This window comes from Passer domesticus, chromosome 2 (genome assembly GCF_036417665.1).
Source record: "Passer domesticus isolate bPasDom1 chromosome 2, bPasDom1.hap1, whole genome shotgun sequence".
NCBI classification, from domain to species: Eukaryota; Metazoa; Chordata; class Aves; order Passeriformes; family Passeridae; genus Passer; species Passer domesticus.
In genome coordinates, this window is record NC_087475.1 from 107,250,231 (window position 1) to 107,266,816 (window position 16,586).

Consider the following 16,586-nt stretch of genomic DNA (forward strand, 5'->3'; position numbering starts at 1 on the left):
CGTGTGGAAGCTGGCTTTATTCTGACTGCAACACCACAAAACTACACTCCACAGCCCGAGGCCACTGCTGTTGCCTAGCGGTGCTTGCCGGTGCGATTGAAGCGCTTGTACAAGTAGCGGATCCTCTTGTTGAGCTTGTGATAGTCCTCTGCAAACATCCGATCGCCCACCATCTGCTTCTTGCGGATGCACCTCTGCAGCTCGTTCCCCCGCCAGCCTCGCAGCCAGGTGGGCCCCATGATGAGACTCTTGGGGTGGATCTGGAAGCCGCCTGAGAAGAGGAGAGCGGAGAGATGAGGGCAGGCACTGCGGAGGGCTGTTCCCAGGGGCCGGCCCGGTGCTGCCCGCAGGTGAGTGCAGCCTCGCCGGGGGGACGCGTGTCTTACCCAGGATGCCCACGTTGTCATACACCCCGAACAACGCCCGCTTCTTCGTCCACCGATCTACCGGCTTGCGCTTGGGCGGCTCCTTGATGCGGATGGGCCGGGAGAGCCCCGCCAGGGGCGAGGACAGCGGCACGGGGAGGCCGGGCCGCACGGGCGCCCAGCGCGCCCCGCCGCAGTCGCTAAAGCTCCGCTGGGCGCAGGGCAGGGGAGCGGCACGGCCCAGCAGGGCCCGGCCCGCCGCTCGCAGCAGCAGCGATGCCGCCGCCGCGGCCATGGGGTGACCCCCGGTGCCCCGGGACGGGACGGGACGGGACGGGAAGAGCGGCGCCGCCGCCGCGCCGCCCCTTCCGCCGCGGGGCGCAGGGGCGCGCGGGTGACGCTGCGCCAACGGTCGGGAGGGCAGGGCAGCCGGCGATTGGGCGAGGGGTCGGCGCGCGGCGCAGCCGCCGGGCGCTGATAGGCCGGTGGCGGGAAGGGGCGGGGCGAGCGCGGTCCGCGCGCGCAGTTTCGAGCGCCCGGGGCCGTGCGGGGCTGTGGCGGCCATGGCGGCGGCCCCGGCGTTCCACCTGCCCCTCGCTGCCGCCGATCTGCTGCGCGATGGCGGCCCCGGGCGCTACGTGGTGCAGGAGGTGCTGGCGGCCCGCGATCTGCCGCCCGCGCTCGCAGGTAAGGTGTGCCTACACCCCCTTCCCGCTCGGGCCCGGCCGTGCCGCCGGCTCACGGGCATCGCCCCCGGCTCTCTCCGTGTTTTGCCGCAGCGTTCCGGGCCGCCTTCCGAGCGCGGGGCGCGCTGGCCGTGCTGCAGCACTTCGACTGCGTGTACAGCGTGCTGCAGTGAGTACGGGGCGGGGACGGGCCGCAGCGGCGGGCGCTGTCCGCTCTCCCCCTCACGCCCTGTGTTTGTCCCGCAGCCACTTCCGAAGCGCCGGCACGGCTGTCAAGGAGGACGCCCTGGAGCTGATGAGGCACGGTGGGTACCCGCTGTTTGCGGGACTAACAGAGAGGTTGGTTTCCCTTGGCAGCTCACTGATGATGTAAAGGCTAATGTGACTCGGCCAGCTGGGCTGCACCCTCAGCCCGCTCCTGTCGTACGGGTCTGTAATCTTGGTGGACGATGCTGAGTTGTGCATGTTCGCTGTAAGGGCAGACCGACAGAAAATCCTCATGCCCGTGTCCCTGGGAAATACATCTGTGGGATGTATCAGCTCAGAGGGAGTGTTTCTCTGAGCTGATGGAGGGCTGTGGGGATAGGACAAGACAGCATGCCCGAGGACTGGGTTGCAGGGGGCAGCCCGTGTTACAGCTGGTGAGATGTGAGCACACATCTTTGGTAATCTGATGGCTGCTCTAAGCTTCCCAAAGAGAGGATGGCTGAGGGACCTGGCAAGGAGTGCTCGTGACTTTCTGCTTCTCCTCAGTGGTGTCCCATCATGCCAATGAACTTCCCACTATCTTGAGTGACTCTGGGCTGAGCCACGCAGACCGTGCTGCTCACCTCAACGCTCTGAAGATGAACTGCTATTTGCTGACTGGCCTGATGGATGCCTTTGAAATAGAAACCTGCAAGAACAGTTCTTTGGAGGCAGATCCTAGTAGGAAGGTAAGTGAAGAGACTGGAAGAAAGATAATAAAAGTCAGAACAAAATTTTAAGCTTGCTGAACTCTCTAGTATCAGGTTTTATAGCTGAGTTTATATAAACATGATGCCAACAAGAGCAGTCCGTAATGTGGAGCACTGGTGCGTCTGTGAAACTGCATGGAAAACAGCAAAGGGACTATCGTGTGTCTACATATCAGAAGGGACTTGGATGCCCAGACCTTTCTATTTCATTCTTGAGTTTCTGGCTGGAACTTAGTGTGCCAGTATTTTCTCAATATCTCCTTTCTGTGATGGCAGTGCATGCAGGTATAATCCTTAAACCGCAGGAGACACTGGTGCTGGCTTGAGCTGAGAGAAAGAACTGGGGGAAAAAGCCCCTGTGATCTCACACTTCTTGCTGGTGTTTTGTCTGTTGTGAAGCTGCTGATATATCTCACTGTGTAATCTCCTTTCTAGAGCAGGAAGAACCAGGCCAAGACTTCTGGATCCTTGTGGGAAGAGGAGAGGGAGCCACTTTTACGGCTGCTTACACAGCTGCTGCAGCTGGATCTCCGTCAGCTTTGGGGTGGTTTAGCAGTGGAAGAAGAGTTTGTCAGGTATGAATTGGAGCAGGTGTATTGGTGGAACGAGTGAGTGGTTCTGAAGGATAAAAGGTTAAATGATAGATCTACCCATGAGATGGTATTACAGCCCTGTGTGGGGTGCAGATCATTGGGAAGCTGAGGAAACAGCTCGAGACAAAAGCAATGTGTATAGGAGCCACTTCCTCTCCTCACATAGGCCACAAAAAATTCAGATGCTTGCTAATTTTTAGAGGACACTGGAGAATCTCAAACAGAAATGTGTGGTGTGCTAGAATGATGTTTGTGCAAGTTATGACAGTGAGGTTTGCTGTCTGTCTTCTGTGGGTTTAGCTTAATGACAGGAAACTGCTACCGTATCCTGGAGAACCCAAGTATCGGCCTTCAGAGGTACCGGGTCACGCGGGAGGCTGTGACACACCTGCTTGCTGCAGCTCTGGTTCACTGTGACCACATGTTCAGTGAGTTCCTGCTCTTCTGCCTTCTTCCTGAAGCCATTCCCAGTTACTTTCCCTGACCTCTTTCTTCCTTGTCACGTGTTAAAGGTGCCACGCTGAAGATCACGCAGATGCTGCAGCACTTTGAACATGTAGCCCCTGTGTTTGCACAGGCCGTGAGCCTCTGGGCTAAAGAGTATGGTCTAAAAAGCCTGGTGGGTGAACTGCTAAGGTGAGAGAAATACTTGGAGGCTTGTCCTTTTATCCCTAGCAATTTGAGGCACCCCATTCATCTTTCTGTTCAGGGAAATTGGACAGAAGTGTCCCCAGGATTTGGCTCGTGAGGCTTCTGGAGTCAAGGGTTACGCTACTTTTATAAGTGAACTGGCTGAACAGATTCCAGCTCTGGTGCTCTCCAACATGAGTGTTCTCCTGCCTCACTTGGATGGGGAGGTACGTTTCTGCAAAGTCACCTGTTGAAAAGTCAAACAGTCGAGATGCTGTTATCCAGTTTTTCTGTCTGAAACAGAACCTGAAACAGAACAGAGCTCAAATATCCAAAACCTGCTCTACTGGAATAGATTCCGTCCTTACCTAAAAGATGCAAAGGGACCAGAAACCATGGCATCTCTGTCTGGTTGTCACTATCAGATGTCAGAGAACGGGAGCCCCATCCAACCTGGCATTGAACAGTTTTAGGGATGGGGCATCCACAGCTTCTTTGGACAAACCTGTTCTAATGTCTCACCACACTATCAGTAAAGAATTTGTTCCTCATATGTAACCTAAATCTACCTTCACTTTGAGGCCATTCTGTCTTGCCCTACAACTGAATGCCCTGGTAAAAAGTCCCTTTCCAGCTCTCTCACAGCCCCTTTAGGTACTGGAAGGTGCCTCCCCAGAGCCCTCTGCAGGCTGAACAAGACCAGCTCTCAGCCTGCCTTCATAGCAAAGGTTACTGTGTCTTACACGCACAGCTATGTTCACCCAAACTTAATACAATATCCATACTGAAAAAAAATCACTTAGGGCTGGAGCCTGGGATTTGGAAGGCCCAAACTCTGGGCATATCAAATCATGTCTTCTGGTCCGTTCCTAGTTCAACAACTCCTGTCTTGGCAGAGTTACACGATGCGAAATGCCATTCTGGCGGCTATGGCAGAAGTGCTGGTGCAGGTGCTGAATGGTGACCAGCTGGAGGAAGCTGCCCGTGGGACTCGGGACAAGTTCCTGGACGTGCTGCAGGCCCACGTGTGTGACGTCCACAGCTTTGTCCGCAGCCGCGTGCTGCAGCTCTTCACTCGCATAGTGCAGCGCAAGGCAAGTCTGTGCTGGGCAAATGGTGCTGCCTCAGTCATCTCTTCCCATCTTGTGTGTTCTGAGGGAATTTCTGCCACCCTGCTTTTTGTTTGCAGAGATTGAAGTTTTAACAGAGAAATGTGCTGTCCCTGTGTACTGTGGGGTCTGCAGTTTCTTCCAAGATACCAAAGATCCCAAGGTTGGGGGGAACTGGGGGATGGAAATTAAATGCTGCTCATTATTACCAGGACAAACTAGAAGAAAGAGCATAGCATACAGCCTCTTTTCACACACTGGTATGGAAGAGCATTGCAATTACCAGATATACTAAAACTCAACTCAGCAGGATCCTGGATAACCTAAATCCTGGCTTTCAGTGGAGGCTGGACCAGAATATATCCAAAGGTCTTTTGAGCCCTAGATTTTTCTGTGAATGTGTAATCTGTGCTTTTTAGTACATGAATATGTCTGCAGTAAACTTTTCCCAAGTCTCTGAGCCTTCTTGATAACTTTATCTGTACTCTTGTGGTGTTCTAGGCCCTGCCTTTGACTCAGTTTCAGTCTGTGGTGTCGCTGGCTGTCGGGCGGCTCAAAGACAAATCTGTCTTGGTGGTTAAGAATGCGATCCAGCTCCTGGCTGCATTTTTGTCCAATAACCCCTTCTCCAGCAAGGTAATTCTGGTTCATGTGGTGGATATGTTAGATATCTCTTTGCAAGCTAAATATTTGCAGGGTGCTGTAGCCAGGGCAGTAGCATTTTTGTGTCTTGTGGGAGGAATGGTGTAGCCTTTGATTCTGCAGGTGGCAGCTTTCTGGTCTTCCCAGGTTCAGATTATGAGTTCTTGGACTCATTCTTCTCTTGGTGAATCCATAGCTATGCTGAAGGCCAGGAGGGATGTGATTGAGGTAAAAACCTGCAGCAGTTTTGAGTCCACTGTGAGGTTTCCCTCCTTAGGATCAAAATCAGTTTTTTAGAATATTCTTCATGGATCTGAAGTTCTTTGTGTTTAGCTGCACCTTCTCCTGAGTTTTTGAGCCTTAGATGGGCAACTTAGGGCAGTTCTCATTCTAGGATCGGGGCCAGAGTCTACTCTTCCACTTTCCCAAAACAGGATTATTATCCATGGGGATTGACAACTAAAGCAGGGAGTGGAAGAGAGAGGAGAATTCTGCCATTTCAGGAAAAGGAGGATAACTAACATATTCTTCTCTTCCTGACATCTTCAGCTAAGCTGGACTGACTTGGATGAGCCACTGAAGAAAGAAGTGCAGAAACTGAAAGAAATGAGGGATCGTAGCAGACCCAGAGCAGGTAATTTCCTTTCTTCTTCTTTCCACTTTCTAGGACAGTCCAAAATGTGCTTTTCCTAATATTAAATTTGCTCCCAGGTTGTGACAGCTTTTGTCTCAGATCTTTCCTGTGTGAGATGGTGAAACCAGATAACTGGGATTAAACTCAACAGTTTTCCTTATGGTGGTGTTATAAAAGGATAATATTAATACCCATGTCTAAATCAACAGTCCTTATAGCTATGTATCCTATTTTCGGGGTAAGAATTGAAAATGTCTGTGAACACCCTCCCAGGTTTCTCTTTTCTACCACTCAAGGACTGCTTGAGTCATGATTTTGATCAGATGTTATTTAAACTTGATTTGTGGGCAGCATCAAAGTCCAAGGCTAAACAAATGATGGTTTTCTTACCTGTCTTTTTTTTCTACCTTCAGTAGTTTATTTGTTTTAGTCAGAGTTTTTGTCTTATTCTCACTGCAGTCTGGTGGGATCAGCAATGGGAACAGTGCCTGCCTGGGGATGGGGTAGGGGAAGTTCCTAAGTTCCAGATGAGTTTTTCCTTCCCATTAAAGGTGTCACCTGAGTCTGTGTTCTTCAATCCCTCTGGTTTTTAAGTAGCTCCAGTGATCGTCCCAGAGGAAGAGTGGGAAGCAATGCTGCCAGAAGTTAGAGCTGCCACACAGCAGCTCTTTGAACCACTTCAAGAAGAGGAAGAGGAGGTGCTGGAAGTTGAAGAAACAGTGGAGAAGACAGTGGAGCAAATCACTGGGCTGTTGAAGAAGCTGAATTACAAGTAAGAAGGCTGTGCAGTTTGACAATGTTTATCCCAAGGGGTGATTTCCAGTAACATTACTCTGTAGGAAGAGATTGACGTGGGCACCCAGCACAAGATGCTGTTAGGAGCTGCTATCCCAGGTGTTCAGGGCAAAGTTGGATGGTTTCCCTTGTGTTCTGCTCTGATGTGTTGCTGATCCTCTCTTGGGCAATGTCATTGTCCAGGAGTGCAGCCCGCCTTACGCAGAAGGCCCTGTGTCGCTTCCAGGGAATGGAGCCTTTCATTGGCCCTGGGGAGGAAAATGAGGAGGCAACAATCCTGGGTGTTCTGAAGAGACTTTACACAGGTAACTGTATCACTCTATGTCTGTTCTCCAAGTCCAAGATCATGGCAGAGACAGACTAAAACCCTCTGGAATGCTCTGTCCTTCCTGACCTATGGGGCTCAGTCTGCGTGTACAGCTCCCAGAGCTGCAGCATCTCTGCACTGCTTGTTCCTTGTTTGTCCAAGTACCTTCACATTTTACTTGGATCATATTGATCTTAATTTTTGGTTGGAACAGTTCCATGGTCCCACTAGAAGTGCATTTCTGGTGCATTAACTCACATATCTGAGGGCAGTGAAGCCCATGTTGCCGCTCAAACCCTTCTGCCCTGTCTGAATTTGTCAGGAGTTCTGCTTCCTGAACAGGTGGTGGCACATAATGCTTGTCCCCAGCAGCCTTGAGCTTCAAGCAGAGTCTTGGTTATCTGGGACCTGAGCCTCTGGGTGTATTTTCAAGACTTCACACACTTTGTCTGGTTTTTGTTTCAGCATAAGGTTGCTTAGTCACATTGAACATCTTTATGTTGGAAGTCTGTTGTCTAAAAATCTTAACTTTGTGAACTCTCTACACTTGCACAGACTTTGCTAGGGAGTAGTAGTGTTTGCCTTCTCTTGGTTCCATTTTAGGGCCCTGTTCTGTCTTTGGGGAAATACCAAGTTCAGATTAACCCCATCAACATTTTAATGACATTTACCCCAACTGGACCATGCCTTTCATACCCTTTTACCAATGTGGCAGTTCTCTGGAAGGTCACACTGTAGTACTGGAACTTGCTCCACAGCATGCTGAGATTTTGTAGCTAGGTCTGATTGCAGAATTTGGATTTTTGTATCCTGGCTCTTGGAAGGTGTCACTGTGGGATGGGGAGAGGAGGGTTAAATTGCCCTGAACTGTGCCTTTTCCTCTGGTATCTTCAGTACTGCTCAAAACAAGTGTGCTGTGCAGGTTCATGCCCAGGTGAGAACAGTGAGGATCCTCCACGTGACAGCAGCAGTGACGAGACTGAAGAAGTTGTACAGGAAGAGCAGCCTCAAACAGAGCTGATCAAACAGGAGATGTTGGTGCACTACCTGCAAGATGCTTACAACTTCTCAGTGAAAATCACAGAAGCTCTGAACCTGATCAGCAAGATGATGTACGAAAATTCTGTCTCAGGTATGTCAAATAGCCATGTGAAATAGCCTTCTTTCCCCATTCAGCATTTCTAGATCTTTCCTTTCTTGAGAGAAAATGTTGGAGTGGTAGAGCTCCAGGAGAAGGAGAAAAGCTTGAAGGAGCTGCTCTTCATTGAGCAGATGTCATAGACACTTCCAGGGTACTGGAAAAGCAAGCACCATCTAAATGAGTGTCATTTAGATTGAATTAGGTTGAATAGGGCATAAACAGGCTTTTTAGGAATCCTTTTTTTTTTTAGATACCTGACATAGCTTCAGCTGGTATGCTGGCCTCAAGAGGGGAATGAAGCAGCTGCTCTCATCTAACTCACCTTTCCTCAAACTTTATTCTCTAGTTAAACATGAGCCTGATCAACAGGTTCTGTGGCTTGGTCCTCTTCAGTGCTGTAGAGAAAGGTGGTGATCAGAAGGCCTTTGAGTTAATTCAGCAGTTCATATTTAATATTAGAACTACTGTAATGGCTTAGGTATTTTTGTAGTGTTTATTGGCATTTCCAAGGGATATGGGGCACAAGTCCCACTGCCATCCTCTCCAGCACATCCACTTGCACAGATCTGGGCTATGGATGGGTGTGGGCACTGCAGTGCCCCAGACTTCATGCAGATACTTCTGAGGCTTCATCTCTGTTGAGGGCTCATGTTAATTGTGATAAGCACATGGGCTTCCCCAGCAGGGTTTGGTGTTGTTAGCTGTTTGCACACGTGGAAATGAACTCCTGGGTTCAGTGTTTATACAGGTCCTTTGAAGTTCAAGGCCAAGAAATTGCCCTACTTGGTACTTAAACACCTGGGGTTTGATTGTGGGGGTGATTTTTTTTTAATGGAGGTACAAATTTTAATCACTTTTCATCTCCCTGTTGTCCTGTGCTGTAGTATAAGGATGGCAAATTCAGTGTATAAACAGCAGAGGTGTTTTGAGACATTGTCTCCATTTGGAGAGAGTATGCTGCTGGGTTAGGAAGGGACTGGTGTGTGCTATGGGATGTGTGTGCTCAGATTCAGCCTTTTTTAATTAAAGATTTAATATTTGAAGATTTAAATTTTTTTCTGTTGCAAATTTATGTATTCTGGTGTGACTGGAGACAGGGAAAGCATACCAGCTCACCTGTTAGATGTTGTTAATTCTGATTTGTAAGGGCTTATACTGGTAAAAGCTCTTACTTAACCAGAGGTCAGACTCTGTGAACTGTTTGTTGCAGCACAACTCCTCTGATCACAGCTGTGGATGTCTTGTGGTGCACTCTAACTTAATGGGTTTTGGGTTTTTTTTTGTCTTCTGAGAAGACTGGGCAGTCTATTTCAGGAGTCAAGCTGGAATCAAACACAGTATTCCTTACCCCATTTGTACATCAAATAGCTTAGTTCCTCTGGTTATAGCATTGCACTGGGGCTTATATTCATCTGTCTGCTGCAACTGTGAGATCTTTTTTCCCTAAGCTACTGTTTCCAAGAAGAGAACTTTGTTCTTCCTCAAAGATATCTCTGTGCTCTTTCCCTAACCATATCATATTGGATTTAGCTGTAATATTGTTAATTTGTGTCTCCTTTCTGGGACATCTACATCTTTGTACTAGTGATCCCATTCTGACTCAAACCCTCTGTAAAGCTTGCTGTGAGACCAGTACTCCTGTGAATTTGTTTTAATGGCCTCTTTAATGGGAGCTGGGGAAGAACTGCACTATCACAGCTGTTCTCTCTGCAGTGGTGCAGGAAGCCATCGAGTTCTTCGTGACAGTCTCACAGTTTGGAGTGCCCCAGGCACTGCTTGGAGTCCGCAGGATGCTGCCCCTCATATGGTCAAAGGAGCCTGGAATTAAGGAGGCTGTGCTGAATGCCTACAGACAGCTCTACCTGAGCCCCAGCGAGGATTCAGAGAGGTATGGATCTCCCTAACCAGATTTCTTTTTTCTTTCCTTCCCTCCATTCCCTTTCTGCTGTTGGGAATGGGGTATGGACAGGAAGAGAACTGACAGTTGCCATGCTTCATGCTGAGCTGAAATGTAAGGTTGTTATCTGAGTATCCCAGTCCTCCTGCAGGACCTACTGCTGAGCTTCTGTTCTTGGTTTGTCATAGAGCTCACGTGTAGGAAATTCATGCAGCAAAACTCTGTGAGACCTTGTGAAGCAGATGCTGAGAATTACTTGAAGTTAAACTGTTGTCAGGCACTAATATTTATTCTCATAAATTTCACTTTCATACAAAGCATTGCCTAAATAGTTTGGGTATGGTCCCTATCTGATAGGGAACAAGAAGAATGTTTCTTTTGCCAGCAGGGTTCTTGATTGGCAACAATGAATTTCAGCCCATTAGGAGTCACCTGTTGATATGGAGTCATCCCATGTCCATCCCAAGTCTTACATACTTCACTCTGTGGGCAAAGTTGTTGGCCAGTGTCAGTTGTCCCATTTTGAGTTCCTTGTAACTGTAGTTGTTCATCCTGCTGGGATAATAAGAGGAACAGTGTGGTCTAAAGTTGAAACTATATTTCTGTTACCAAACCTCAGGGTTTTTTGCTGACAAGTCATACATGCTGGGGCCTTGGTCACATGTAGGCATTTGTCTTCTGGTGTACAAATATATTCCTCATTTCTTTATCCTTCACAAGGTTGGTTCTTATTTGGGTGCTTTCACCTGTATTTCTGTTTGTATTTCAGTGAGACCAATCTTAAATATTTTTCTAACAATTTCTACATGCCTTAGATATTAGAGATGTTAAGATGGGAGGATGTTAAAGGGTCTTTGTTGTTTATCCTTCTTGAGGATTTGGTGGTGGGAGCTGGCTAGTACTTGCAAGTTTGCTTCTGCCATACTAGAAAAGAGCTATGTCTCTTCTCTGCTCTGGCACTTGCTCTTTTTTAGTGCTTACCCACTTGTAAATCCTGTTGGATATTTGTGCAATAAGATAAGTAGGATACTTGGTGAGATGCACCATAACTCACCCTCATTTGTACCATCAGGGCAATAAAGAGCACCTGCTGCTTCCTATTTCTTTCTGATAATACTGCCTGGAAACAGCACTTCTACAGTTTGTGCTCTGTGCTCTTTTCTTCATAGAGAGATTTTCAGTTTCTAGGGAATTGTACTTTGACTTGTGGTTGAGAACAAACTGGGAAGTGGCTGCTTAGTGCCTCTGATTGGATCTTTAAGCACCAGAAGGAGCACCGGTGCACAAGGCAATGGATTTATAAGCCCACATCATGGTCATTAGCCCTTGTGTGACTGAGAACTCAAGTTTGTTGTGGGAGTTTTCCTGATGCTGTGGATCATCTCTGTTACCCAACAGATGTTTTCAGCTCTTTCAATAGGGCAGTAATTGTGACAGTTGCTTTTTCTTTACGTTTCAGTATTTTATTGTTATTTTTCCCCTTTTGAAGGGCCAAGGCACAGGCCCTGGTGCACTCTTTCTCCCTCATCATGGTGGATGCATCACTGGGAACGATACAGTGCTTAGAGGAAATAGTGAGTATTTGCCTTGCCTGGGTTGGGGCTGTGTATCTGTTTTATTCCAATGGTAGTCATTGCAGATTACATCTTTACTTTCTTTGCCATTCCATAGTTTTTAATTGCATTCCTTTTGCAGAGCTCAGAGTTTATGCAGAAAGACGAAATAAAGCCTGCTGTGACCCAGCTGCTTTGGGAGCGATTCACGGAAAAATCTCCGTGCTCGTCGCTGGAGCGCCGCGCTGCTGTGATGCTGCTGGGCATGATGGCACGGTGAGCCTGGGGCCAGGTCAAAGCCTCTGAGTGGAAGGATGTACAGGGAGTCAATTTTTATTGAAGAGCTGTGGGTGCTGCATCAGCTGACTCTTTGGCTCTAGCTTCAAAAATAGTAACCCTGTCATGGGGTAACAAAGCCTGGAACTAAACATGGTTGTGCTGGATCCCACCAACACGGCCTCTGAATGATTATGATGAGATTATTTTCCTTGTGTGAGCCCATCCCTTCCCAGAGTTTACAGTGTCACAACTCTGCAGCTTTGTCTGTGTTTGGATAAGAACAGTGAGAAGCTGCTGAGCAGAGATGTCTGGAGCCTTTAGCATGAAGAAAAATGAATCTTTTTCACTTTCTGGAGGCAAAAAAAAATGTATCTGCACTAAAAGGTTTTCACTTGCTCAGTTTCCCAGCCCAGTACTCTTTAGCATTCAACTTACTTGCTCTTCTTGCTGTCCTTACTTCAGTCCTTCATTAGTCAGAAACAGACCTGCATAATGATGATCCTAAAGTTTTCACAGACAGAAAGGGGAATTGGTGGGTATGGATTTGGGATTGGCTTTTCTTGGATAAATGTTGGTTTGGTTTGGTTTGTTTCCCACAGTAGAGGAAGGAATGGTATATGTCACAAGTCCTGAGCTCCTCTACTCTTTCCTGCTTTCCAAAAATTTTGTTTTTCTTAGCCCTGTAAGTTTTGGTCCTTCCTGATAGGAAAGAAGAGTCAAGAATCTTCTTTCTTTACAAAGAGGCTGTTGATCACTTTGGAGAAACTCATCTCCTAGTGGAGAGTGGATTACACTGGCTTCTGTGGACTACTGCTTGCTGCTCCTCCAGCTGTATCTTGAGTCATTTGGATGGGTTTTATTTTTCCCCCTCTTATTCAAACCACTCCCTTCCACAAGGCACAAGGAGTATTTCTCTTGGTTATTCATACTTGTGTAAACTTTCAGCAGCACCTCATTGTGATATCCCCATCCCTTCCATTCCACAGAGGAAAGCCAGAGATCATTGGTAGCAACCTGGACATCTTGGTGACAATGGGGCTGTCTGAGAAGGCATGTGAAGACTATAGGCTGCCTCAAGAAGTATGCAATGTTATTTCCAAGCTTGCTGGTAACCCTAAGGTAAGGCTATGGGTTTGTTCTTGAGGTCATCCAGAAACAACAAAGGGGGGAAATTGTTTGCATGGAAGAAAAGAGAGAGGTAATTAATTTTTTACAGATTTTGAAATTAAGTAGGGTGAGACCATTCAGCAGCACTGTCTGGAAAGCTTAGCACACATCAGTGAGCATGTAATAAAAGAATTTTCATTAGGCAACAGGCTGAATTCAATTAGCGAAGAGTTCAGTGCACAAGAAAATATGTTTTCCTTTCAATTCTCTTCTTCAGACTCCCAATTCTAAACTGATTTGTGTTTTCTCAACCATGAAGCCCTTTCCTCTACTGATGTTTTCTGGTGGTGTGATTCTTTTGCCCTCCCTATTAATTGATATTCAAGAGTTGTCAGCTGTACAGCAGAATATAAAACATGAAAGGTTTTCAAACCTGTCCATGTTGTACTTAGAACAACACGATGGTTGATGGCTTCTTTCCCTGGGAAACAATTTATACTTCTTTTTTTAATACACTTGGAAAAAAATCTGGTTTTTTGACTCAGTCATTTGGGGCATTTTGGTTCAGGAGTCCTCCTTTACAGAGCAGCATCATTCTGTGACAGCCCCTTCCACTGGGGATGTTGCTGCAGGAACTTCATGAGTTTTTGTGTATCACAACATTCTTAAATGTTCTAAAGATAGCTATAATTCAATTTTTGGTTGACTTAAGTCTGCAGTTAAGCTTGTATGTGAAAAGGGACTGAACTGAAAATATTTGGCTGCCTGACTGACTGGCAATAGCTCTTCTGCCCCCAGCCATCCTTCCAGCCAGAATTCAGTACAGAAGACAGGATTGTGGTGGATCAGGAGTTCTTGTTTCAAGCTACTGAAAGGTGGTAAATCCTCGAGTAAATTCTGTTTTGTTCAAGTCTATATTAATCAGGCAGACACAGGTGTGCTGGGACACCTCAGGTATTGTCATACTTGGTTTAGTATTTCTCTAGGTTATCTTATTCCCAGCCTAAAAGGTGGTGTGACTGATACAGAATATATGCAACAACCTAAGTGTGAGGTAGTCTTGGATCTAGACCTATCCTGTGTTATTTCCACTGATGATATTTTGCTTTTAAACAAACCCATATGGTTCTGGCACGTTGACTTACTGTTGATGATTTTAAGATGCCCCAGAGGTGTCCCTCTTTATTCATTGCAGAGAGTGAGTAAATAATGTCAGATTTTCAATTAATCCTTTTGACATTTCAAAAGAGTTACTTTGATTCAAGGTGAGAACTGTCTGCGTTGGCCTGGGATCATCATTTGGTCAAGCTTTAAATCCACCCAATGTATTCACCATACTGTCACAAGTGACAGTAAAGTCCCTGCTGCATGAGCAGTACTGGATGTCCCTGGCATGGGTTTGATTAACACTGTGCACACAGGAAGGCTGAGTACTGGCAAGGGCATGGGCAGATCTCATGAGCTGCTGCCATGGGAGTAACTCACCTGTTGTCTCTGCAGCCAGCACTGGAGAAGAGCAGTGCCCCTTTTCGACTGCCCCAGAACCACATGCTCTTTGGTTGCCTGAGTGAGGCTGTGACTAAAGGTGAGCCCAGGTCAGCAGGAGGGTTGGAGGAGATGGGGTTGGGCTGCGAGACCTCCTGTGTTATCATTGCTCTGTGTGGGTACATTGCTCCCTTTTCTCATCAGGCTTTGCCCGGCCAAGCAGTCACTGGATCCCCTTCATGGAGGCAGCTGTAACACTCATCTACCAGCTGGCAGAAGGGGCAGAGGAGATCTGTGCTGACATCCTGCATGTGTGCAGTCAGCAAGCTCTGGAGAAGCTGCAGGAGGCTGATGAGCAGAAAGCTGGTGAGGGAAAAAAGCTGATGAAGGAAATCTGTACCTATGGTTTCCAGTGCTGCTTTGGGGGGCCTTGAGTAACTGCAGGAGAACAGAGCTGAGGAGCTGTGGAAATGTTGGCATGGGAGGGCACGAGTGCTGTGCAGGAGTCTGTGGAGATGGGTTATACAGTGACACTTGGCACTGACTGGCAGGGAAGAACTCTAGATCAACACTGAACTGGGGCCATTTTTCTCCTTTAGATGCAGGGGATTCTCCACACAGAGTCTCTGATGGTTCTGGCAGTCTCTCCACATTCCTGCTGCTGCACCTGGTGGCCCTTGTGGGACAGGTGGCACTGCAGCAGGTAGCATATTTGGAAGTGTCAGTGAGTGCAGAGCTACGCAGGCGCCGCCTCCTCAAAGAGGAGAAGACCAAGAAGCAACCTGACACCAGCACAAAGAAGCAGAGACCCCAGGTGAGAGCCAAGGGGTTTTTTCCTATGGGCAGCTCTTCTGGTGTCCCAGCTGCAGCAAACTTCTCAAGAATGCAATCCTGAGGCTGCATGAGGTACAGGGCAATGTGTGCTTCAGGAATAGAAACAGACACGTATTGGTTAGGATTGACAGGGAGAGCTGAGGTCCTTGAATGACCCTATTCACTAAAACTCCCGCACTGGTCTTGAGTTTTGAAGAGGCAGAGGTGATGTCCTGGCCATGCTTATCCCGCTGCTTCAGGCAAATATTTCCCTTTCACTCACCACCTTTTCTCTTACCAGTGCAGTCTTTTGCAACTGATGCAGTAGTGGTGAAGAAACATCCATTTGTGCCCTGAGTTCTGGAAAAAGGCTTCCTAGAGCCCCGGTCCAGAAGATTTGAGAGTCCTTTCCTCTGTTAGGTAGTAATGATGAAGGATTCCTGTCCTCTGTTAGGTAGTAATGATGAAGGATTAACAGTAGTCTTTCTAACGTGTTTTGGAGGCTACAAATGCCCTGTTTGGTTAGGTCTACCTTGGAACACTTTCCAGAGTGTAATGAGGCTGACTTTCCTGGGTAAGAATAGAGAAAAACATTGTGTCCATCTAGGTATGCAGTCTCTATTAGATGCTTATACTGCTAAGTCTGCAGAGAACGTTGTAGTTCATTTCCTCATTCACCTGCTTATCAGTGTCCATACAATTTTCCATAAAGGAGGAGGTTGTTATGAGATTTTCAAAAAAGTAGCAGTTGGATACAGATTTGGTCCCCATTGCAATACCCATGTCTCCTTTCTTCCCTTGTGTTGCTTTTTATTTGCTATAAGGTTTCCCATAATCTTGCTCAGAAAACCAGCAATTCAAAGGCTGATTTGAGCTTCTTGCTTTTAGTATTTGAATGTCCCTTAAGTTATGCAGGACTCACACTGGTGTTGGATGTCTCCTAGGCCAGTTTTGTCTTAGTAGTGTCAGTAGTGTAAGCTTTCTTTACATTCTGGGCTCCTCATTACAAGAGAGATGTGAGGCTCCTGGAGCAGGTCCAGTGGAGGGCAATAAAGATGATTAAGGGACTGGAGTATCTCTTAGAAGGAAAGGCTGAGGGAACTGGGCCTCTTACAAGCCTCAACACTGAGAGGGGACCTCATCGATGTCTGTAACTATTTGAAGAGGGGGGTGCCAAGAGGATGGAGCCAGGCTGTTCTTGGTGGTGCCAAGCATAGGACACGAGGCAATGGGCAGAAATTGATGCACAGGAAGTTCCACCTGATTATGAGGATGAACTTGTTTACTGTGGAGGTGACCAAGCACTAGAACAGCTTGCCCAGAGAGGTTGTGGAGCCTTCGTCATTTGAGATGCTCAAGAACTATCTGGACACAATCCTGTGCAATGTGTTCTAGGAAGACCCTGCTGGAGCAGATGATCCACTGTGGTCCCATCCAACCTAACTGTGTGATCCTGTCATTGGTTCTGTAGCATGTGGACTGGCAAATCCCAGACTACCCTTCACAGCTTCATTCAGTTCTTGGGAGAAAGTGGGTTACTACACTCTGTGTCAGTCTGCTCTCCACTTTAGTTGTGCAGCTGGTAACATGCATG

At 47.4% G+C, this 16,586-nt stretch overlaps 2 protein-coding genes, 1 long non-coding RNA gene and 1 other non-coding gene across 7 annotated transcripts in view; 2 read left to right on the forward strand and 2 right to left on the reverse strand.

Moving 5' to 3' along the window:
- Window positions 1-930, reverse strand: MRPL51 (mitochondrial ribosomal protein L51). Its single transcript, XM_064410408.1, has 2 exons — window positions 387-930; window positions 1-271 (listed from the first exon to the last, which is right to left on the reverse strand). The coding sequence occupies exons 1-2, from the start codon at window positions 928-930 to the stop codon at window positions 75-77; spliced, it is 741 nt and encodes a 246-aa protein (XP_064266478.1). The 3' UTR covers window positions 1-74.
- NCAPD2 (non-SMC condensin I complex subunit D2) overlaps window positions 917-16,586 on the forward strand; it is a 27,605-nt gene continuing 11,935 nt past the window's right edge. For 2 of the 3 annotated variants that reach the window (XM_064410397.1, XM_064410395.1), the window contains exons 1-21: window positions 917-1,052; window positions 1,145-1,220; window positions 1,298-1,356; window positions 1,805-1,986; window positions 2,443-2,582; window positions 2,901-3,028; window positions 3,113-3,236; window positions 3,310-3,457; window positions 4,127-4,324; window positions 4,841-4,975; window positions 5,531-5,615; window positions 6,210-6,387; window positions 6,594-6,715; window positions 7,640-7,849; window positions 9,572-9,746; window positions 11,245-11,329; window positions 11,451-11,584; window positions 12,574-12,706; window positions 14,195-14,279; window positions 14,384-14,545; window positions 14,779-14,993. In XM_064410397.1, coding sequence (XP_064266467.1) covers window positions 929-1,052; window positions 1,145-1,220; window positions 1,298-1,356; window positions 1,805-1,986; window positions 2,443-2,582; window positions 2,901-3,028; window positions 3,113-3,236; window positions 3,310-3,457; window positions 4,127-4,324; window positions 4,841-4,975; window positions 5,531-5,615; window positions 6,210-6,387; window positions 6,594-6,715; window positions 7,640-7,849; window positions 9,572-9,746; window positions 11,245-11,329; window positions 11,451-11,584; window positions 12,574-12,706; window positions 14,195-14,279; window positions 14,384-14,545; window positions 14,779-14,993 — 2,898 coding nt within the window. In that variant the 5' untranslated portion in view covers window positions 917-928. The remainder of the gene's footprint in view (window positions 1,053-1,144; window positions 1,221-1,297; window positions 1,357-1,804; window positions 1,987-2,442; window positions 2,583-2,900; window positions 3,029-3,112; window positions 3,237-3,309; window positions 3,458-4,126; window positions 4,325-4,840; window positions 4,976-5,530; window positions 5,616-6,209; window positions 6,388-6,593; window positions 6,716-7,639; window positions 7,850-9,571; window positions 9,747-11,244; window positions 11,330-11,450; window positions 11,585-12,573; window positions 12,707-14,194; window positions 14,280-14,383; window positions 14,546-14,778; window positions 14,994-16,586) is intronic. The other variant, XM_064410396.1, reaches the window with a different exon arrangement.
- LOC135295683 (small nucleolar RNA U85) lies at window positions 1,408-1,730 on the forward strand. The gene has a single exon (XR_010357824.1). It is a non-coding gene; the product is annotated as a small nucleolar RNA U85 (small nucleolar RNA).
- LOC135294750 (uncharacterized) overlaps window positions 7,676-16,586 on the reverse strand; it is a 22,922-nt gene continuing 14,011 nt past the window's right edge. The window contains exons 3-4 of one of the 2 annotated variants that reach the window (XR_010356803.1): window positions 8,181-8,253; window positions 7,676-8,012 (exon numbers count right to left, since the gene is read on the reverse strand). This is a non-coding gene — a long non-coding RNA (uncharacterized LOC135294750). Of the gene's footprint in view, window positions 8,254-16,586 lie in introns of both variants that reach the window. The other variant, XR_010356802.1, reaches the window with a different exon arrangement.

Coding starts and splice junctions, on each gene's coding strand:
- MRPL51 (XM_064410408.1), bottom strand. CDS start 930: ATGGCCGCCACAGCCCCGCACGGCCCCGGGCGCTCGAAACTGCGCGCG. Junction 272..386: donor TGACAACGTGGGCATCCTGG/GTAAGACACGCG, acceptor TCCTCTTCTCAG/GCGGCTTCCAGATCCACCCC.